The sequence below is a fragment of the Amblyomma mixtum genome, chromosome 5, assembly GCF_055824585.1.
Source record: "Amblyomma mixtum isolate Tamu chromosome 5, ASM5582458v1, whole genome shotgun sequence".
In the NCBI taxonomy this organism is placed as follows: domain Eukaryota; kingdom Metazoa; phylum Arthropoda; class Arachnida; order Ixodida; family Ixodidae; genus Amblyomma; species Amblyomma mixtum.
In genome coordinates this window covers 150,122,073-150,145,238 of record NC_143016.1, presented here as the reverse complement: position 1 = coordinate 150,145,238, position 23,166 = coordinate 150,122,073, and the positions used below count along the sequence as shown (strand labels likewise).

The following is a 23,166-nucleotide window of genomic DNA, read 5'->3' as shown; positions in this document are numbered from 1 at the left end:
TGATTTCTAGGCATGCGAAACACTCAGCCACCTCTTGGACAGGGTCGACGTGGGCTATGGCTGTGCCACCAAATAAATGGCGGTGTTCATTCCTAAAATTGGTCACAAGGACAACAGTGCGACGGTCACATAGAAAGGCGACCACTTCGTCCTCGTCACGGCTTAGTGCGCAGGTAGCTCGAGCCAGGCCCGTGGCAACATAATTATCTCCTCCGCTAAGTGATGGATCTTCCTCTTTCATAATTGCAAAAAAAAAAATGTAACAGTGAGTGTATTGTACCCACTCAACGCATTCAAGCTACATTGCAATTCTATGCACATTTGTGTGATGTGTGATGTCCTCTAGAATGAAACTTGCGAGGCTAGCGCCTGTGCTTTTTATTGTTCAATAAGAGGCCGTTTGTTAGATTTAGTCAGTTATTTTGTAACAGTCGTAGGACTGCCGGGTGATTTCGGATAAGATCATGCAGGGACTAGTTGCTCAACATGTTAGATTTCCTGAATATGTGTTTTCGCCTCATGACGGGAAAGAAGGGGCCTGCAGTTATGTTTGTCGAGAAAAATATAACGAATGAAGAAAATTCTTCATCTTGAACAGGTTGATTCCCGCGCTCATAGGCACTGCTGTTTTTGCCAAATTTCGGCACGAATCGTAATATGCATTAAGATGAGAAGCCTGAAAATTTTTTTAGCAGAACGCTAACACCTCTATTGTCCACCGAGAGATTTTTTTCGTTTTGTAGATTTTCTTTTTTCTAAATTTTCATTTAATAGTCCACGAAATGCTTATTTCCTAAATATTGAGGTGTTAATAAAAGAACAGAGCAGCTATTACAGTTAACAAATGCAACAGTAAGTTAGGCATGTACCTCGACTATATAATTTAACATTTATGGGCCCGTTCACTTTGGCTAGAGAAATAATGCACAAACTTCGAGTTTGCAGAACCACAGGATATTGTTCGACGATTAAAAAAAATACTTTTTCATAATCTGGATATTATCTGCTTGTAAAATATACCCTAATAATATTCGGGAGTATTAAGCATGTTTTGCGTAATATTGCTGATGTACTCATACGGCATCCTAAAGAGACTCATTTTTTGTGCATATTCCAGTTTTGGTCCAATTTAGTTACGAACAGTTCGAATATACTGCAAGAAAGGCAAACATTTAGAGGCGATTTATGTTTACTATAGAGTGCGTCGACTCGTCCTTGTCGTTTTTTCAAGGATAGTCTTTTTCTAAAATTTCGCAGACTTGGAACAAAAAAGCTTCTGCCGCTAAAACTGCAAGCCTTTATTTGACGAGAGAAATAAAGTGCAAGTGGTCTTCACTACATCGTAATCCAAGATATTGACCAAGATAGATGAAATTCGCTAATACAAGAAAAGGAAATGGGGATATACGGTGATAGCCAGTTAACAGGAGTACTGGTGGTAGCAGAAAAGGATCAAAGAGAGGGAAATCGTATAAAGGGGCGTCACAGAGTCAGATTGGGGGGTGAGATTAGGAAATCTGCAGGCATGCGACGACCGCAACTACTACGCGACAAGGTTATCAGGAGATATATGGGAAATGCCTTTGTTCTCCTGTAGAAGCAGATACGCTGATGATCATTGTGATCAGCTTTGGTTGTCACCGCTGCTTAACTCAAGTTGAGCTTCGACTCTAGGTTTGGAGAAAGTTTCTTAACGATCAGGACCCGCAACAGTTTATGTGTATATCATGAATAAAAAAAAAACGTGGAAACACGCCAGCAGAGTAAATTTTCGTATATTTTGTCCAGTCTGCCGCAAATACTCAATAAATCATAAATAAACAAAGTAGTGGCCAGAGTCGCCTTTCAAGCGTCTGGAATCACACGGGTTGCCTTTGGAGGGCGCAGAGAAAGTGCTAAATTTCTGTACTGCGAACTGAATTACAGTTATGGCAACATTTTCTACAAAATCAGATATGACGACGAGGTAAAAAATCGCATCAGTCCTTTTGCTTCCCATTACGCCCCTCACAGATGGTCATGCAATTTATGGCTGGAACATAATCCCCCCAAAATTGTTCAACTCTGGTGCCCACCAAAAGGTTCACATGATATGCGGTCCATCAAATAAATTTCAATTTAAAAAAGTCAGGAAACGACCCGGTCACATGTGGCAAATATTGCGCATAATTTGGCGAATTAGAGAGACCGTTAGAAGCCTAACGATTAGCGTGTAAGCACGTGCATTCTTCAATGTGGAGTGTGTTACGTTCTCATAAAACAAAAGGTAGTAAAAATAAACCTTATCTTATAACCTATAGGTAGAGTTCAAAGAGCTTGAGAAATAAGCTTTATATTGCTACGGACGATGGGAGGACGACGAAGTGTTTTCGGAACGAACACGACGCTGTTGTGCGCGCTTGTGTGCGGTGCGACTGTCCCAGGTCGTCGATCCTTTGCCTAGAAAATTTCCTTTGCTGCTTATAGCCTTCACGTAAAATTTTTTGGATATGCTGGGTAATGTATGATACAAATCGTCACAGGAGGTGTCGATGAGGGCAATAGACTCCCTGCGATGACCGTACACTTCCAAACAAAGGAGCGCTCTGTAGAGAGGAGGGCAGATGCTCTTTTACTGTACAATAAAGTAGGCACAGAATGATAAGGTCTCGTGTTAGCTTAGATTTGAAGAGGGAACGGAGGAAACAGGCGAAGCGAAAGGCTATTAACGAGTTAACATTAAGAAGAAAGGTAGAGGAATTCAGAATGTCGCTGCAAAACATATTTTCTGCTTTAACTGCAGAAGACGACCGTAGTGTTGAAACAATGAATGATAATCTTACAGCTATCGTTACAGAGTGCTCAGCAGAAGTAGGTGGTTGGATGGTTCGACAGGAAAGCAGCAAGCTATCTCAGGAGACTAAAGATCTGATTAAGAAACGCCAAAGCATGAGGACGTCTAACTCCATAGACAGGCTAGAACTAGCAGAGCTATCGAAGTTAATAAATAAGCGCAAGGTAGCCGACATAAGAAAGTTTAACATGGAGAAAATCGAGCATCCTCTAAGGAACGGAGGTAGCCTAATATCAGTGAAGAGAAAACTGGGCATAGGTAAACACCAGGTGTATGCGCTAAAAGACAAACAGGGCAATGTCATCAGCAATATGGATAAGATAGTTGAATTAGCCGAAGAGTTCTACAAAAATCTATACAGTAGCGAATCTAATCATCAAGTTACTGAGGGAGGCAGTCGAGCACAGCAATGGGACATCCTGCCAGTAACGAAGGAGGAAGTAAAGAAAGCCTTAGGAGCAATGCAAGAGGGTAAGCAGCTGGTGAGGATCAGGTAACAGGAGATTTGTTGAAGGACGGAGGAGAGATTGTGCTACAAAAACTAGCCACCCTGTATACGCAATGCCTTGTGACCTCGGGAGTACCAGAAGCTTGGAAGGACGCTAACATTACCTTAATTCATAAGAAATGAGACGTCAAGGACTTGAAGAATTACAGACCAATCAGCTTGTTGTCCGTTGCCTACAAGGTATTTACTAAGGTAATCGCTAATAGAGTCAGGACAACCTTGGACTTTAGTCAACCAAATGAGCAGGCAGGCTTTCGTAAAGGATACTCGACAATAGACAACACTCACACTATCAATCAGGTGATAGAGAAATGCGCAGAATATAACTAACCCCTATACCTATATAGTGTTCTTTGATTACGGGAAAGCATTTGACTCAGTGCAGACCTCAGCTGTCATGCAGGCATTGCGGAATTAGGGTGTGGAAGAGTGTAATGTGAAAATATTGGAAGATATTTATAACCATTGCACACCTACTATAGTTCTCCATAAAGTCAGCAATAAAATTCCAATACGGAAAGGAGTCAGGCAGGGAGATACGATCTCGCCAATGATCTTCACTGCCTGCTCACAGGAGGTATTCCGGGGACTGGATTGGGAACTGTTGGGGATAGGAGTTAATGGAGAATGCCTGAGTAATTTGCGATTCGCTGATGACATTGCCTTGCTAAGCCCCGCAGGACAACAACTTTAAAGCGTGATCAATCAGTTAGACTGTCAGAGCAGAACGGTGGGGCTAAGAATTAACATGCATAAAACCAAAGTAATGTTCAACAGCCTAGCAAGGAAACAGCAGTTCGCCATTGGTAGCGAGGTGCTGGAAATAGTAACAAAATATATCTACTTAGGGCAGGTAGTGACCGCAGATCCGGATAATGAGAGGGAAATAACTAGAAGAATAAGAATGGAGTGGAGCGCATATGGCAGGTTCTCTCAGATCATGAATGGCAGCTTACCCATATCCCTGAAGAGAAAACTATACAACAGCTGTATCTTACCGGTACTCACTTATGGGACAGAAACGTGGAGGCGAACAAAGAGGGTTCAGCTTAAGTTAAGGAAAACGCTGCGATCTATGGAAAGAAAAATGATAGGTGTAACGTTAAGAGATCGGAAGAGGGCGGAGTGGGTGAGGGAACAAACGCGGGTTAATGACATCTTAGTTTAAATCAAGAGGAAGAAATGGGCTTCGGCAGTGCATGTAATGCGAAGGCAAGATAACCGCTGGTCCTTAAGGGTAACGGAGTGGATTCCAAGAGAAAGCAAACGTAGCAGGGGACGGCAGAAAGTTAGATGGGTGGATGAGATGAAAAAGTTTGCGGGGATACAGTGGCGGCAACTGACAAAGGACAGGGTTAATTGGAGAGACATGGGAGAGGCCTTTGCCCTGCAGTGGGTGTAGTCAGGCTGATGATGATGATGAAAGTAGGCACTGTTTCTTTAAACCAGGACGCTGCGAGCAAAGTTAGTTTTTATTGCATTTCAAAACGCATAGCCATACGTGGCTCTTCCTCTCTTTGGGATTAATGACAATACAGTTGTGAGACCTTACTGCCATGTGTACAAAATGGCCACTTAGTCCGCTTTCCTTGGCCTGTGCCAGTTTTTCAGCTCGATCTATGATCGGCGGTGGAGACAGGCGGAGTGGCTAAAGTACAGTTCATGTGCGGTGCTTGCGTGCAGATGAGCTCCACGGAAACTCGGTGAAGCGCCAACGCCTTAGTACCTCACCTATTTTCTGCCACCTCGCCTGAAAGCTTTATATCCTCTTGTTTCAAAATATTAGATGTGCAGCAGGATTTCCGGAAAAATAACTGAAGGACAGCTAGACAAAATGCCGCTCCAAACTTCGGTCATCAACCCAGCGATGTCGCGCCGCGTGCTGGCGGTGCGGCTGCCGCCGCTGCTCATCTTCCTCTTTGCAATCACCCCCGACTGAAGGCGAAGCCATCCTGGCGAATCAGGGAGACAACAATACACACGGGTCATAGTAGGGCTTCAGGCGTGACACATGAACAGTCTCGCGGCTACGTCGGCGTTGATCGGTGGCTGGTGTCACGGGTTCGACAATGTAGCTGACCGGGGAAGTGGTCTCTACGATGCGGTAAGGTCCGTGGTACTTAAGGAGAAGGTTGGAGGAGAGGCCGGGTGTGGTAGACGGCACGCGGAGCCAGACGAGAGAGCCGGGTAGAAAACTGTCAGCAGTGTGGCTTGTGTCAAAACGTAATTTTTGACGCCCCTGCTCGCTGGATGTTAACGACCGAACGACCTGACGGCACTCCTCGGCATGCTTGGAAGCGTCCGAAATAGTGGTGCACTCAGACTCGTCGGGCCGGGAAGGAAGTACAGGGTCGAGCGTTGAGGAAGGTTCTCGCCCGTAGAGAAAAAAAAACGGCGAGAAGCCGGTGGTGGTCAGCGAGGCGGTGTTGTAGGCGTAGATTATGAATGGCAGGATCTGGTCCCAGTCGGAGTGGTCGGAAGACGCGTACATCGACAGCACATCGCCCAAGGTGCGGTTAAACCCTCCTGTAAAGCCGTTAGTCTGAGGATGGTAGGCTGTGGCGGTATTGTGAGTGATCTTACACTGTTTGAGAAAGGATTCCTTGACCTCGGACAGAAAGACGCACCCATGGTCGCTCAGCAGTTCGCGGGGCACTCCATGGCGAAGAATGAAGTGATGCAAGATGAAAGAGGCAATGTGTGGTGCTGTAGCAGCAGGAAGAGCCGCGGTTTCGGGTTACCGCGTGAAGTGGTCGACGGCTACAGTAACCCAGCGGTTGCCAGCAGCAGTGTAAAGAAGGGGCCCGTAGAGGTGAATCCCAACTCGGTCAAAAGGACGGGAAGCGCGAGAGAGAGGCTGCATCAGGCCGACTGAGTGGTGAGGAGCCGGCTTGTGACGTTGACAGTCAGGGCAAGAGCGGACGTATTTGCGGACGTAGGTGAACATACCGTGCCAGTAATAGCGGGCATGGAGTCGCGTGTATGTTTTAAAGGCACCGGCATGAGCAGATTGCGGGTCAATGTGAAGCAGGGCGCAGAATGTCGACCGCAAATGGTTATGGACGACAAGCAACCACTTCCTGCCGGTAAAGACGTAGTTGTGGCGTTACATGAGACCACCACAAATGGCGAAGTGAGCAGCCTGGCGGCGTAAGGCACGAGGCACGTGTGCCGCCGTGGAATTTGAGAGAAAACGTACAAGCGAAGATATCCAGGAGTCCTTTTGTTGCTGGCTGCCCATGGTATCTGTTGGAAACGACAACGAAGCGCAACCGACTGGCGAGTGGCAGACAACGAGTGGCGGCAGTGGAGCGCGGGACAAAGCGTCGCCGTTATGTTTTCGGCCGGACCAATAGATGACACGGATATCGTATTCTCGAAGGCGTAGGCCCCAGAGAGCGAGGCGGTCTGTAGGGTCTTTCAAGGAGGCCAGCCAGCACAAGCAATGATGATCCATGGCGAAGGCAAAAGGGCGGCCTTAAACGTAAGGGCGAAACTTTCCGATCGCTCAAACAATAGCCAAGCATTCCGTCTCAGTTACTGAGTAGTTGGATTCCGGTTTTTTGAGTGCACGGCTCGCGTAAGCAATGACATACTCGGGAAATCCGGGTTTACGTTACGTAAGGACAGCACCGAGGCCAACGCCACTGGCACCGGCGTGAATTTCAGTGGGAGCAGTAGGGCCCAAGTTTCGTAAAATGGGAGGAGCTGTGAGCAGCCGGCGTAAGGTGATGAAGACGTCGTCGCGGTCAGGTGATCAACCGGACAGGTCGTTGGCGCCCCGAAGAAGGTTCGCAAGTGGTGCTATGATAGAGGCAGAATTTAGGACTAAACGTCGGAAGTACAAACACAAGCCGAGAAGGCTGCGAAGTTCTTTCAGAATCGACGGCTTGGGGAGCTCAGCGACGGCACGAAGTTTTGATGGGTCAGGAAGTACGCCGTCCTTAGAGACGACGTGACCTAAAATTGTCAGTTGGCCGGCGCTAAAGCGACACTTTTTGAGATTAAGTTTTAGCCCCACGGCAGATAAACATGTCAACACGTGCTCCAGGCGGTGAAGATGCGTCTCAAACTCAGGCGCGAAGACGACAACGTCGTCTAAGTAGCACAGGCTTGTTGTCCACTTCAGGCCGCATAAAATGGAGTCCATCATTCGCTCGAAAGTCGCTGAGGCATTACAGAGGCCGAAACGCATGACGGTAAATTCGTACAGGCCATCTGGTGTAGCAAAAGCGGTCTTGGCACGGTCAGCCTCCGGCACAGGGACCTGCCAATACCCCGAACTCAGGTCTAAAGATGAAAAGAATTCCGCGCCCTGGACGGAGTCAATGGCGTCATTCATTCGCGGCAGCGGGTATACGTCTTTGGGGGTGATCATGTTAAGGCGCCGATAATCGACGCGAAACCGTATTGTGCCATCTTTTTCTTCACTAGAACGACAGGAGAGGCCCACGAACTACTGGATGGTTGAATGACACCTCGCTGAAGCATTTCGTCCACCTGAGTGATGATAATCTGGCTTTCGGCTGTCGAAACTCGGTACGGGCGTTGACGAAGCGGCAAGTGGGCTCAGGTGTCGATCTCGTGGGTCACGGCAAACGTGCAGCCGAGTCAGTTCGGAGCTACGTCGAAAGAAGTGGCGAAAGTGGAAAGAAGAGCGAAAGTCGGGCGCTTTGCGGTGTGGCAAGACTGGCGTCGACGGAATCAGCAAAGGCGTCGTCTGTGGCCAAAGCGGGACATGCGGGCAAAGTAAGAGAATTAGTGGGAAGGCGCAACGTTCGGGTTCGAGAAAGGGTCGACGGGCTGAATAAGGCCAATTCATTCGCCGCGGAGAATTATGCAGGGGCTCAAAAAAGGTTCGAGATTGGGATGAGGCTGAAGCCATCTTGAACAGTGAGCACAGTGAATGGCAGAGGCAGAAGGTGTCGAGAGATGAAGACGTCGGATGGTGTAAAGACGACGGCGCCGTCAGATGCAGTGAGGCAGGAGACAGGGACAGGAACCGATGAGCATGGAGGAATCTCGAGGTGGTTGGCCGCAGACAGTTTGCCCCACGAAGATGACGTATCAAGCGAGGTAGCACTGCACGGAAGAAGTTCGAGCTCGGCACGAGCGCAGTCGATGAGGGCCTCATGTCGGAAGAGAAAGACCCAACCTAAAATAATGCCATGCGAGCATGATGGGAGAACGTTGAATTCGACAGTGTATAAAGTACCGTGAATGATGACCCTGGCTGTGCAGGCGGCTAAAGGCGAGATTCGCCGCGCATTAGCTCTATGAAGCGAAAATCCTGATAACGGCGTCGTCACTTTCCGAAGTTTGCGGCACAGTTTCTCACTCATCACAGAAACAGCAGCGCCAGTATTGACAAGTGTCAAGGCAGTGTGGCCCTCTACAGAAATGTCGAGCACATTCGCTGGAGACAAACGAGGCCTTAAAGTTGCCGCCAAATACGCAGTTCTTTTCTCGGGAACTGCGGCAACTAGTTTTCCTGGTGCATAGGGGAATGAGGACGCAGTGGTGAAGCAGAGCGGCGCCGCGGGAATGGCGAACGGCGGCGGGAATACGGGCGGCGATCGGAGGCATCAAGCCGTTCGGCAGACGACAGACGTGGCCGGGGCTGTGGTTCCGCGTAGACATAGGTTCTGGGGTCATCCACGGGTGGTAGCACTCGGCTTTGGCAGAGGCGCGCAGCGGGACCAGGGACACCACATGCATAGCAAATGGGGAGGTTGTCACGGGTGAGCCAAGGGTTGACACGAGCAGGAGGTGGCCGGATTGGAAAGGCAGGGGGCGGCGTCCAGTAGAACGGGATGAACGGCTCGGCCCTGGATCTTCGGACGGCGTCGGTGTGAGTGAGCAGCGCCGCAGCAGGGACCGGCGGACGAACAGGTGGTAGCGCTTCGGACACTTGCTCGCGAATGACAGCTTGGAGGGTCGAAGCCTGTTTGGGGGGAGGTCACTGAACGCCGTGAAGAAGTGACTGCTGTCGAGCCACCTCCTCACTCACAAATTCTTTGATCAGGTCAAGCGGCGAGCTGTGAGAGGCTGTTAGAGTCAGGCTGCACGGAAGGTGATGACACCAGAATGCGCTGCTTGCGGAGCTCGTCGTAGCTGTGAGACAGGGTGAATACATCGGCAACGGTGGTAGGGTTCCGGGCGATAAGCATCTGAAATGCTTCATTTTCGATGCTTTTCAGGACATGCTTAATCCCATCCGCCTCGGTCATAGACGTGTCTACCCTTGTACAGAGGTTGATGACATCCTCGATATAACTGGCGAAAGATTCTTCGTGCAGTTGGGCTCTCATTCGCAGGCGCTGTTCGGCGCGCAGCTTGCGTACTGCGGGGCGCCAAAAGACATCTGAAAAGGCTCGTTTGAAGGCAGACCAGGTGGTAAAGTCTGCTTCATAATTCCTGTGCCATATGCTGGCCACGTGCGAGAGGTAAAACACCACGTTGTTCAGTTTCCTGGCGTCGTCCCACTGGTTGTGGCCGCTTACCCGCTCGTAGGAGGCAAGCCAATCCTCCACGTCGAGATCATCGGACCTTCTAAATTTGACTGGGTCCCGCTGTCGGAGAGCACCAGGGCAAACGATGGGCTTAGGCGAAGGGGAGGATGACTGGCTTGCGTCGGTGGACATAACTGAAGCGGTGGTTCTGCGGCGAAGCTCCAGGACTTAAGCCAAAGGCTGTCCCCAGCACAGCTCCACAAAATTGTAACAGGATTTTCGGGAAAATAGCTTAAAGACAGCTAGCCAAAATGCCGGTCCGAGCTTCGGTCATCAACCCAGCGATCTCGCGCCACGCGCTGGTGGTGAGGTTGCCGCCGCTGCTCATCTTGCTTCTTACAGATGCAATTCTTTTAAGAGTAAATATGACTGTGATGTCTTTGGGTGTAATCTTGGCTCCATGGTCGAGGAGGAGAAAAAACATTTAATTGGCCACAAAAAGGTTGGCCGACGAGCGGACCAATTGGATGTGCGCTCGTTGGCTCGACAAGGTGACGCTGGTCATGCTCATTTGTTATCACAATGCGATACATCTTTTTCCACTTAAAAAGAAAACACCAAAGGAACTACGTGCTTCAGGTGATTTGACTAAAGTTCCTGTAGTAATGCAGGCGCTGAGGAGGACGTCTCTGTCTACTGGATCGTCTCGGGGGAGGAGTGGAAGCTTGCGCTGTAGCTGGAACGGTGGAGCTCGTATGGTCAGGAACTGATGTGGATGGTGTGGTCTGGTGATCAGCTTTAGTGACATCATTGTCAAGCACGTCCTGGTTGAAAGGCTCGCCTGTGGGTAGCAAAGGTTGCTGGTTACGTCGAAGGACCTTGTTATTTTGTCAGGATCTTGTACGATCTCGGAAGTATTGTGACGGTCACTCGCTTTGTGCGACCATGTTCTTCCTCCTGACAGTTTGACCTTCTTTAAAAGGCGAAAATGGGCCTCGTGATCATTCCGTATGGACGTGTTTTTCCACTGGTACCTTTGTTTGCTCCTTGAAGTCTGGCGCGGTTGACCTCAGCCGTCTTCCTTGTAACAATTCTCCCGAGGACGGTCCATCTTATACAGGAGTCGAACTGTAACTTAGAAGAAAAAATAAATCTTCGCCTGCTGCCTTGGTTTTCTTCAAAACCCGTTTCAGGATCTGGACACCTTTTCCGCTAAATCGTTTGCACTCGGGAACTCCGTACTCGATGCCACATGTCTGAAATCGTACATTCTTGCCAAAAACCGAAATCCCGACTTGCTAACTGCGGCTCGCTGTCGATGTACGCTTCTACCGGGATTCCATATCTTGCCCATATAGCTCCCACCTTCGCAATGACTGTTGCCGAAGATGTGTCTTTAAGCTTCTCTCTTTCTGGAAAATTTCAGAGAGGGTCACACAGACAGATACGGAATCTGCGCCTTACTGAAATAGGTCTGCGCCCACCCTATACCACGGGTAGTCCGTTGCCGGGCTGGTAAGTAGTGGTACTGCTGGTTGGCTGTACCCATGGCGTCTGCATACTCGGCATTTTTGTATCATGGCAGTAAGCTGCATATTCAAGCCCGGTCATAACACAAATCCTCGCGCCCTCGCTTTACATTTATTCAAGCCTATGTGGCCATCATAACTCCGTTGTAGCACCTCTTTTCTCATGACCGCAGGCACTACAACTTTGCTGCCTTTTAGCAGAACACCTTTCAGAACAGAAAGTTCGCTGGCGAAAGGTACCAGCTCTCCATGTAGGCTTTCTCCTCCACAGATAGCTTCTCTTCATGCACACAGGTATGGGCCCTTAATAGTCGTGTCCGCAAGCCCCTTTAGCATTTCGGGCAGAACGTGTTTGCTGGAACATACGAGGGGGTACCCAAAAGAAACCTGACTAAATTTTTTGGTCGGCAAAGCTTCTGTGGTACCGCGTTTTATCACTAGGAGCGCATAGAACGAACATTCCAGAGTCAGTAAGCCGAGTGCCATCGTTGAAGGAGGTCAGACTAGTTTAGGCAGAGTTTTAGAGTGACGACTGTTTTGTATGAGTGTCGTTTTTGCAATGGCTGATTTTCGTGAACAGCGTGCGCCGGTGAAATTCTGATTTTTGCTCGGAAAAAGTTGAATGGAAACTCTTGAAATATTAAGAAAGACGTCCAAGGACGATGCTATGGGGACAACTCAAGTGTTCCTGAATCGAATCCTGAATCAACGCCACAATCATGCCAATGGAAAACTTCAAATTCACCTCGCCTCAAGAAAGCTTGTCAGGTGAAACCAAACCTCAAAACAATGCTGATTTGTTTTTTCGACGTGAGAGAAGTCGTCCATTGAGAATTTGTTCCGCAGGGTCATACAGTTAGCCAGGCTTTCTACTTGGATGATTCGAAAAGATTGGGCAACAGTGTTCGGCGGAAGCGGCCAGATTTGTGGCGGTCGGGTGACCGATTTTTCCATCATGGCAATGTCCCTGCTCACACAGCCCTGTCTCTACGATAATTTTGGACCAAAACTGGCATGACCCTTATTTCTCAACCCTCATACTCTCCCGAACTTGCCCCGTGCTACTTTCTTTGTTTCCTAGAATGAAAAAACAGGTGAATGGAAAGCATTTCGCTGATGTTGCTGAGGTGAAGAAAAAAACGACGGAGGCACTGTCAAGCATCACAAAAGATGAATTTAAACAATGTTTTGAAAAATGGAATGAAAGATTCGACAAGCGTATCATTGCAAGTGGGGAATACTTTGAAGGAGATTGAAGGTCTGTGCTTAAAATGTGAACAAGTAAGTGCAAACAAAAATAAGTCCGGTTTCTTTTGGGTACCCCCTCGTATTGCATAGTGAAGTTATACTTTAGCAAGCGTTGAAAAAATCTTTGAAGTCTATGTGGTATGTCCCCTATTGCTTTTTCAGCGATTTGAATCAGTGGTCGGTGATCAGTCTCAAATATCATATTTCGGCCATAGATGAAGTAGTGGAATTTCCTACAGCCGAACGTCACTGCAAATGGCTTCTTTCTCGATTTGAGATCTGACGCCACCTTTGTTTCTTTGCCAGGGTCGAAGATTGCAAGCAGTGGTGGTTCGCTCAGGCAGTTATAGATTTCTAGTCACTCTTGCGTATGGCTGAGAGTCAATTCGAAGACCGCATCATGCTTGATCAAAGTGCGAAATTGCGGTGTCTTTACCGCCAGGAACGGTATATATTTGGAAAAAAGATTTGCTACGCCGAGCAGAGCTTGCCCCGCACGCTTGTCTGATGGAACAGGTATCTCAGTTATGGATTTCACCAGTGCTTGGTTACACGTTATGCCTTTTCAGAGATTGCATGGCCCAAAAAAACAATTTCTTTGACTCCAACTTTCCAGTTCTCTGGACTGAGTACAACTCCGGCCCGCCTTGCTGCTTTAAATACCGATTTTAAGCGCTAATCGTGCTGCTCCCTCGACGTTCCCCCCACCAAAATGTCGTATACGTACACGTGAACACCAGGGAGAGACTCGAAGATTTCGTTAAGTATGTTTTGAAAGACTTCCGACGAGTAAAAAAATACGAAATGGCAGCCTCAAGAACTGGTACGTGCCAAAGGGGGTTGCGAGAGTACAAATACGTGAGGTCTTGTCGTCAAGCAGCATTTGATGGAAACCAGCCGTTCCGTCAAGACGGCCGAATACTTTCGCTCCTGACAATTCTCCTTGCGCGTCTTCCCTCTGCGGCATCTTGTAATGCTCCCTCTTTGTGCAAGCGTCAATCATTCTCAGATCCATGAAGACTCTTAGCTTTCCGTCTTTCTTTTTGACAGTAACTAAAGGAGTTACCCAGTCCGTCGGTTAGTTGACCTTTCCTCAATATCAAAGGTACACGCCGAGCGTCTCGAACGGCTAGCTGGGAGGCTCCGCGCAGCACCATGTTGTACTGGCGTTGGACGGCGCCGGTACCTTGAAGAATATATCGGTATTCTTAAAGCAGCTTCTAGACGCTGTTCATTATCATCGAATCCACTTTTTGGGAAACCAACTCGAGCCGTTCGGTCGCTTGAAGACCAAGAAGTGCCCGTCATCTTTTCTTGACCACGAAAATTTGCTAGTTACAGCATCGGTTGCCGATGCCCACTCCTTGGTTGATAACGCCCAAGTGCTTGATTTTGCATCCGCTGTACGATCGAACTGCCGCACTTGAGCGCCGGCGTAGGCTAGATGTTTTTGTGGTCAGAATGGAGCAGTAGGATTGCTTGGGATTCTGACTGAACTTTGAGTAAAACTTTGTGATGATAGTGAGAACAGTTGCATTTCCAACGTTTACCTTAATAAAGTGCCGCCGCCTTTCAACGCTGTCCACGCAAACATCCAAGATATTGTAGTCATCATCATCATCATTCCTCAATTCACCGACATGCGCTGCTTTTCTATAACATGCTGCAAAGTGATTTTTTTCCTGGCATGGTGTACAAGTCTTGCCTTCTTCTTCCTTGAGTCCTCTTTACAGGGCCCACTTCGTTTTCTTTCTATGCTCAGGCTTCATTCTGACGCACTGCTGCCTCGGCTCCTTTGCATATTTGTTCCGCTTTGACCAATGTCAGTTGATTATCTTGGAGGTTTTCATGACTGATTCCGTTTACTATCTGGTCGCGGAAAATGGTGTATGTTAGACCTTCAAAATTGCAGTGCCGCGTTAGTTTTCTTAGGTCACATGAAAACTGCTTGAAGGCTTCTCCTGCCTTCTGCCTTCTCGTGCGGAACAAGTATCGTTCGTTCGCATCGTTCGTCTGGGCGCCCCAGTAGCTGTCGAACTTTTTTACCACCGTGTTATTGTCTGCTTTGCTTTCGTTTTCGTTGAAAGTAAATTGTTGAAGACTTCGATGGAGTCCTCACCGGCTAAAGTAAACAGCACTGCAGTCTTTGCAGGAGCGCTCAAAAGCCCGCCGTCTGGATTCACTGCGCTAAAGTAGAGCTCTAGGTTCTGCTTATTAGCTGCCAATTTTTTTAGACATCACCTGTGATGTGAAGTGGGTCCGACGGCTTCAGAAAATTCATTCTAGCAGCTTGGCGTCGAAGCCTTCTGTCTGTTCAGTGCGTTGTAGAGTTAGGAAATTCACTTCTGGCGCCACGTATCGACGCTCTGTTAGCGACGGGTGGACATCAGGAAGGTGAATGCGTTGCTTTCATTTCGTGCTTGTTTAATAAGCCATGCCAGCCCAAATGACGAAAGAAACGATAAGGGGGCGTGCCTTGCGCGTGTGGCGTGACGCCGCTCAGGCCGGCTCCTGTCTAATTAATGCCATACAAGTTGCGCCTCCCACTACTGCAGTAACAGGCGAGCTGTCGTGAAAGTTGCGCTTTATCTCGGCATTCCTATTATATATGTGAAACAGCGTCGGACTAGCGGTGCACCAATGGCAAGTGTTTTATTATTGAGCGGGATGGACTGCGCGGGATCTACAAAGCTTTTGGAAAGTATTTGTTCAAATTTGACGTCAGGCGTAGGCTTCCTCTGAGGTGAGGCGCCTGTGTGATGGTGGACAAATCTGACGATGGTCGAGCCGATAGGTCTCAAAGCGTTCTTAATGAATTGGGGTGAAGCTGGGTATAGGTAGCTCCACTCGGTTGGTAAGATCGCGAGCTAAAGCACCAATCCTCTCTTTCCCTCCGAGGTCCTCGAGGCCTGGAGTGTACGCAATGCGGTGATGTTCGGTGAGCCGGAAGCCAGAGGATAACTCCGCTCGAGTTAACGGCCTGTCGTATACTCGTGGCAGGCTCGTTGAGAGTCGGTTACGGTATGGGAAGGGGCACCGATGTTTTCAAAATATTTGGTAGTAAGTACAACTGCAGTGGTCTTTGCTGTGGCTGGGATCTCGGCTCCTATAAAGGGCATCGGCACCCCGTTGGTACTGGCCCAGGGCTGCCATCGAAAAACCGTCACCGTCCGGATATGCTGCCTCACCCATATGCAATGCTTCGGTGTATCCAGCTTTTTGTGCAGGCACCCTGGCCAGGCAGCGGTCTGCCTGCACTTAGTGAAACATGTGCTTTGGTACTGCAGACACCTGAACGTAGTATCGGATCGCAAGCGAGAGTGATTGATTTGATCCAAGTGCTTCTGAGGCCTTCCGTGGTGTCTTCCCATTTCAGGATGTCTCTGGCCATCAACGTGGTCTGGATCCTGGTCTCCTGCCATGGGAGGACTGCGTTAAGTAATTTGTGAAAAGTGTTATGCAGTCCGAGGGCTAAGAGCTTTACCTTAGATGTACTGAAGGGTAGGTCTAGGTCCATACGGTATGCAGGTCGAATGATTGGATCAATCTGCTTAACCTTGTGTTTGGCGCATGATAGCCATAGTTGCTTATGCGCCATAAAACCCCATATAACTAACTAACTAACTTCTGTTCGCTTTTGTTGTAGCATTTGACAAGAGAGACCAAAGGCGATCCGGCGGCTTATGAGGGCATTCACCAGCATAACTGTGTCTTGTGTCTTTTTCTCTCATTCTTTCGCGGTGTTTGGCGATGCATCTGGTCATTCCGCTGATTCGACCCATCGTTTTCTGAGGGTTTTGATTATCTGACATGTTCGAAATTATTTATTTGATAAAATTGAAACGAACACAGCATTCGTCTATTAGTTTTTCATATTTTTCACTTAGGTTTTAGGGCTTAGCTTAAGTGAAATTGAAGGCCTTGGACATTGAAGGCGAGTTCAGTTTTCAGAACTCGCAATCAGCAGTATGAATCCGACATAGCGGCCATGGAAAACACGCTTTTCTAAACTTTTTAGTGTGATCATCGGTCGCTGTACGATGGTGAGATCTCTTCACTTTTAAAATTTATGCAGGAAATTTCAACGCAAGTCACGTGTCTTAATTATAACGCTGAATATTATGGCATTTCCGGGGGGACACGACGTACAGCGACGTCATTTCATGAATCTGCAAGATGCGAAGGCCAACTCAAAGAGCATTCATGCATTTTTTCCGTTCGATCTCTCTAGCCATCGTGCCAATTAGGAGATTTTAAAAAGTTGGCTCACTTTCAATGTCGACGACGTTCCAGTCTTGAATTCAAATATTTTGCTCCATGACGATAAAAAGTTTTTAGTTAACAGAATCTTGATTTGAACTCCCTCACATGTTTAATATCTGTCTTTCGGTTCAAGCTACCCGCACAGGCCGCACTCACTTGCACTTCGCGAAAAATGTTTATCAAACAACCTGAAACTGCCGATATATTAAGCGCTTTAGCCTTTTCGTATCTCTATCTAGACGACCGGCAAATACACTGTTTAGTTCTCTTACCTCTTCTGTGTGTGGTGCACGGGTGGACATGCCATACGTGGGCATTTCACGATGACGTCTGTTATTATCCCAAAGGCAGGTTGCATGTTGATAGTTGTATTCGCTTGTTTCCTTTGCATTCCACTTTCTGCAGTGTAGCTTCCTACAGCGATTCATTTAATATTGCGCACTTTATGGGACCATAACAAAATTTTCCGCTGATAAATTTAGACTTCTTTTATTTCGATTCAATGAATGATTTCTAGAAGTCTCAGAGCTCTCGAGGGCTAAACGATACAATTAACAACATGACCGCACTTGTGGCAAAGCAAGAACAGACGTTTTATGCAAGACAGCTGTTGCTTAAATCATTGCAAGCAGTATGGAAGGAACGCTACGTAAAAAACTGATAGGGGCTTAACGTAGTTAAACCGAGTAGACCTGCGAAAGCAGGGGTTCATTCTTCAATTGGAGGGGGCACTTAAGCTCCACTCTGGGGGTGTGGCATGATATCTTTAGTGGGTTAATGTCCATGTAGGCTGAATTGGTAATTCCTACTTCATATTCATAGATGCCGGCCAGTTCTGCTGTACCACTACTAGTGCAGTGGCGCTGCGGTTAAGCGATGCGTCATTGCACTGGCAGGTGGCTGTTGCGATCCCAGCCACCCATCGGGATTTTGCAACCCATGTTGCTCTTCCCGAGCGACCTCTCGCGCAGATGGCACGACGCTCGTCCGAACTTACCCGAGCTTACCCGACTTAGTACCCGAGCTTACCCGAGTAACTCGTTTAAGCTCGGGTAGTAACTCGGGTTGCTAGGTAACGGCACAAGATAGTACGTTCCGTTCTTGCCAATACGCTTTTGGTCTTAGCTTGTGGTTAAGCGTTTGGTTTAGCTCTTGCCGGCTCACTGGCCGGCACGACGCAGTCATGAGCTGTGAAACCCAGCGCCTGTGCGAAGGTGGCGCCCTCTGGGTGTGTAGGCGACAGGCGGCTTGGGTGCCTCGATGCCTGCCCGCCGCTGCCGCCTGTAGGGTGCCGCGATGCCTGCCCGCCGTGCCGGCAGGGCGGGTAGGAATCGAGGCACCCTACAGGCGGCAGCGGCGCGGCGCCATCTGTTGAAGCGCAGCTGAAGCGGTTGCTAGGAAACGGTGACTCAAGGTCATTTGGCAGCCGCACCTCCACGAGCATACGCGGCTATCCGAGCTGGGCTCCAGTAATGTTGCTTTCGCAACAAAAATTTAAACCTGGCTTCCCCTTCCAACAAGAACGGAGAGACTCGATGCCGATAATTAGCAAAGTAACATGCTGCCTCATTCCGCTTCTCCTTGTGGAATTTTTTTTGCATTACGTTATTCTTCACATACTCCAATTACCTCCTTGGTTGCATGCAGCAGCATCTGTCGACAGTCTCTCTTTGATACAGTCACATCACTTAATTGGAATGGCACAGTTGTAAACATGCGAAATCTAGTAAACAGGAACTTTGCAAAGGGCGTGGACCTACCCATGCAAGCTTCGCAAGTCATGTGTTGCGAAGTTCCTGCGAGGACAGCATCGCTGCTTATCGTATGACGTTTTCGTCGGTTAAATCACGAGTCCTTAGGTCCAGTCAGTGGCACACGTAGGATTAGCCTTTCTTCCTTCCAGTTTATACAACTTAGAGAAATGAACACATTGGATTTAAGCGCCCTTGTTGTAGCGTTAAAAAATGAAAAATGGATGCTCTTGCGAGCAACCTTACGTAACGTCCGAAGGTCTCGACTTTCTGCTAAAGGGCTTCGCTCCGCACGGCAGAACGAGCCGCTCAGGGAACACAAACTGGTTTGTTAAGGGCGGCAAGTGAAGAAAGGGAAACCAATAAATATAAAAGGGAAATCACAATCATGATTGGGGAGCGGGTATCACTGCCGTTACGTTCCCCACAGATCTTTTCTAGAGGGGTTAGCAGGTCAGCAGTGCCAAAAAGGGTTCAAAATATCGGCACTCGTGAATTTAATGGATATTTCACCCGTCGTAGTGCGAATTATTAGCGCTCCTAGTGCTTAGTGCTACACTTAGTGCCACACTTAGTGCTACACTTAGTGCTACACTTAGTGCTACACTTAGTGCTTCTATAGTGGTTCTGTTTGCTGCGATGCGAACTTGTGTTTAACGTGTTTATGTTTTGGAAGTGTTACAGCGAGTGCTTCACGGCACTAGAGATGTGTAGGCGCAGCATTGAGCCCCTTCTTGCGCAACGCGTTTTCGAGCAGCGTCCTGCGAGTACGTCCCCTTTGACCTGCCGCATGATTTTGGTTCAGGCCTCCTACTTCCGTGAAGAGTTCATAGCTGAGGCAGCACCGCCTCGCCACGGCTGCATTTGAGGCCCCCTTCTCGATGCGGCTGATGTTCGACGTCGCCGCTGGCGGATGTATCATACGTGCTACGGCAGCAACTGCGCATACGCGTAAAATGCTGCGGCATCCACTCATTGGAAGATTTTTATTGCGTAAGTAATATTACGCCAGGTCTCAGCCCCTTCGCGTGGCCACGGCAGTAGGCAGGTTTCACCTTTAGAGCGACCGCAGATGGGCTCCCCACTTCAAGTGGGGAGTGTCCACCAGGATGCAGGACCAAGTGTACACCAGGATGCAGGACCGGTCAAGCCTCCAGGAGGCTTTTTGCCTGCCATCCTCGACATTATATCTGTATGGTGTAATGTTGGAATAAATATTTGAAATTGAAATCCGTCGGGTGGTCGTGGCGGTAGGCAGGGCGCGCAACAGATGGAGCGTCGTTGCCATAGCAACAAGATCGGCTGTAGATGGCCCCTCACTTCAAGCCGTGGGGTGGTCGCGACCGCTGCTCGGGTGGTCGCGGCAGCGGCCGTCGCTACTGAGTGGAGGCGCTGTTGCGCTGCTCTCTCGCCAGATGTGAGGGAGAAGGGGGAAGAATGGGTATAAAACGCGTTCGCTTGCTTGCTGGATTCATTCAACATGCTACCCGATAAACCGAAAGAGAAGTAACGGCGACTTGCAGCAGCCAGGAAGCAACAGCCGGCGCAAGAGACCGATGAAGAGCATGAACAGCGGCTTGCTAAACGGCGAGCTCAGGATGCTGCTAGACGGGCGCGCTGTGCGCTGTGCTTACGCAACCTACCGGTTTTAACCAAAGCCAAACCTCAGCTATTTTTGTTTAATTAAAGGCGTTAAATTTCTTTTTTCAGCATCTCTTTTCGACAGAGTACCCCGCCTGGTGACGATGAAATCAGCGCGAGGCACGGGATATTTGCAACAGATGGTCACGTACTTGCGGCTGCTCGAATGACGCCAACTTTACGGCCGGGACCCTTCGCCTTACACCTAAAGCTGTAAAGTGGTTCTCAACAACCTTGCAGCTGAAGAAGCTCAGCACTGTGTGCATAGGGATATGAAACTGTGTCGCAAGGAACAGGACAAATGAACATAGCGAATAATGCAGAGCAATGGCGACCAAGCAAGCAGAGGGACGGGGGCAACGCAAAAAGACCAAAACTAAGACCAATTAAGAGATGTGGTTTCGCCGCACACGCGAAGGCACCGCCGTCACGCCGCTGTAAGCATGCTGGCCTTCTGCCAAGAAGGCCACCCTATCCGTGAGGAAAATCTATAAATACCTGCTAGATAACTCTTCCCTTCCTTGCTCTCAGCGAGCTGCCTGCTCTAGCTGTGGCCACGAGAGCACTTGTTTTCATGTTCAAGCAAGTTAATGCGACACGTTCACATATCCGAGACAAAGCTTACGATTACACAGTGCATGGTGGCCCAGCATCTTGTACGTAAATTTACAATAATTACGTCCTGAAAGTGAGGCAGATATTGTCAGCGCGGTAATTACTGGGCAACATAACTGCCGATGACATTGTCACTCTTTGATGCATTTTATCCAGAGCCAAATTTCTAAGCTGTGATGATGGGATGTGTTGCAATAACTAATGCAAAGCTACGTAACAATTTTGCCCAAAGGCTTATGTTGTAAATATTGCAAAAATACGCTGCAAACGACATGAAAATTGTATTGGTAGTTGTAACGTGGCGTAGGTAGAATAACGAGATTAAGCATGAATAGTAGATTGTACGGAAGCGCATAATAGCAAAATCGAAGAATTAAGCAAATTGTTTGAAGGTAAGCCGACGCACTGTCAACTGCAGTAAAGAGTATTGTCAATGATTAACTTTTAGTAATGGTTGGACCTACGCTGTCACATTCTCCAGTCACTAACGAGAAAAGATGAGTGTTTAAAGCAGTCAGAACGGAAACGGTATTCTGTAAGTGAGGGTCAGTTGTTTTACGTGTTAATGCTGCTTCAGAACCTGCATCATATTTGGGAGCGTCCATAAAAAGTAATTTTAAAGTAATTTAACAGTTTTACCTCATGGTCAGTAAAAAACGGGGTTTGTTCTTTTTCAGAACTCACCTACACTCCAACAGTGCAAGCTGAAATGCCAGTATCTAGTGTACCAGCCATATTACTACAACGGCGCTTTGTATCGCAGCTACGTTTTTAACTACCAGCTGCACAACACTTTGGATTATATGCCGTGCGGCCAAGGCAAGGTAAACAGGAAACTCCGTTTCATGAAGGCAATTGCACAAAAATCTACGCAGTTTTCATTTCTTATTCGCGCAGCGAGATTTTGGCATGTGCTGCTCACGCGTCTATACGGTCGTAAGGGCTACGGAACAGTAGATTTGAAATAAAACATATCATGGAAGCGCGCAAATTATGACGATGGTTTTAATAAAAATTGGATCAAAGTCGGCGACAAGGGATCATGCTCAGGCATTAAAAGTTTCGTTTTGAGGTGTACCACAATTGTTGTGATCCCTGCCTTCTAATGATCTACAGTTATAAAATATTTACTGCGCCAACTGCGAATATTATTGCACATGCTGCAATACTGATGTTCCTTTAATTAGCCAGTGGTTATTTAAGGACTGTAGCTGAAACTAGCGGTATAAGTTATCAGCACCTGCTTGGTTGAAAAGCTGGTGCTTGCTTATTTGACAAAATATAACTGATTTCATTGATACAACAGAAAGAATAGTGTTTTTTTCATATTTAGGTTAGGTTATAGACTTGATGAAGGTCAATTAATTTAGCAGTGCTGACATTTGGCCACCATTGCGAGAATAATCCGTAATGTATTTTTATATAACCGTTATATATGACGGAGCCAAACGCTTACTGTGGCGCGATTGACTTGGCAGTAGATAAATTCGGCGTTTCGACCTATTTTTCAGGTTTGCATCCGTGGTATCTGCCAGAAAAGACCTGTGGACCGCTCAAATGCAACGAGACGGGACGAGCCAGCAACTGAACGGCCGGCAACGACAACGGCTGTCAGTAGAGAAAAATGTCATTGCGACTGCCCTACAACACGAGCTATCAAAAACTTCAGACTTACGGGGCTCCAAGGATCGCAGAAAACATAGTAAAAGGAACGATCAGCAAAAAAGAATGGCAGCTTGGTGCCGTTTCAATACCAGGCGGGATAACATTGAATAAGGCACGCACTCTTCACTACGCATCTCTTAATGTCTTCGTTTTATCGTTAGAGAAACCAACTCTAACAGCAAACAGAAGTGGCCGTGTTTCCAAAACTAGAGTCAAAACAAAACAGGGCATATAAAAAGGCGAGCACATGTCAATCACCAATTTTATCTTGTTTCTCATTTTCCACGCAGTCGTTTTATTCAAAACCCAAGCAAATAAAACAGTATAAAGAACCATTTTAGCAATATTTCCACTAGAATGATCTCTTGTCCCGAAGTAATGAGATATACTATGTGACATTACTTGACAGCTGCAACTGAGAATTTTCAGCATGCTTTATCAGACGGTGTTCGGAAGTGTTACGTACAGGCGCGGACAAAAGTAAACGGAGCACGCAACTGTCTTCGAATATTTTTCACGCGTAACCTAATTGAAATTTCCAGCAGTGGTACGCGCATGCTGGTAGAGGAGGTTGGTGGGCTTTCTTGTAAACAAGCAACGCTACTTTATTACCAATGGAGAAAGCGTGATTGCACTTAGAACGCAATAGCGTGCTCCGTTT

At 47.8% G+C, this 23,166-nt stretch overlaps 1 protein-coding gene across 1 annotated transcript in view; it reads left to right on the top strand.

Annotated features, from left to right (window-relative positions):
• Positions 1-22,543, top strand: part of LOC149344138 (venom metalloproteinase Antarease-like) — an 84,785-nt gene extending 62,242 nt beyond the window's left edge. The window contains exons 12-13 of the mRNA XM_089547159.1: positions 21,518-21,664; positions 22,352-22,543. Of these exons, the coding sequence (XP_089403285.1) occupies positions 21,518-21,664; positions 22,352-22,543 (339 nt within the window). The remainder of the gene's footprint in view (positions 1-21,517; positions 21,665-22,351) is intronic.
• The last annotated feature ends 623 nt before the right edge of the window (positions 22,544-23,166 follow it).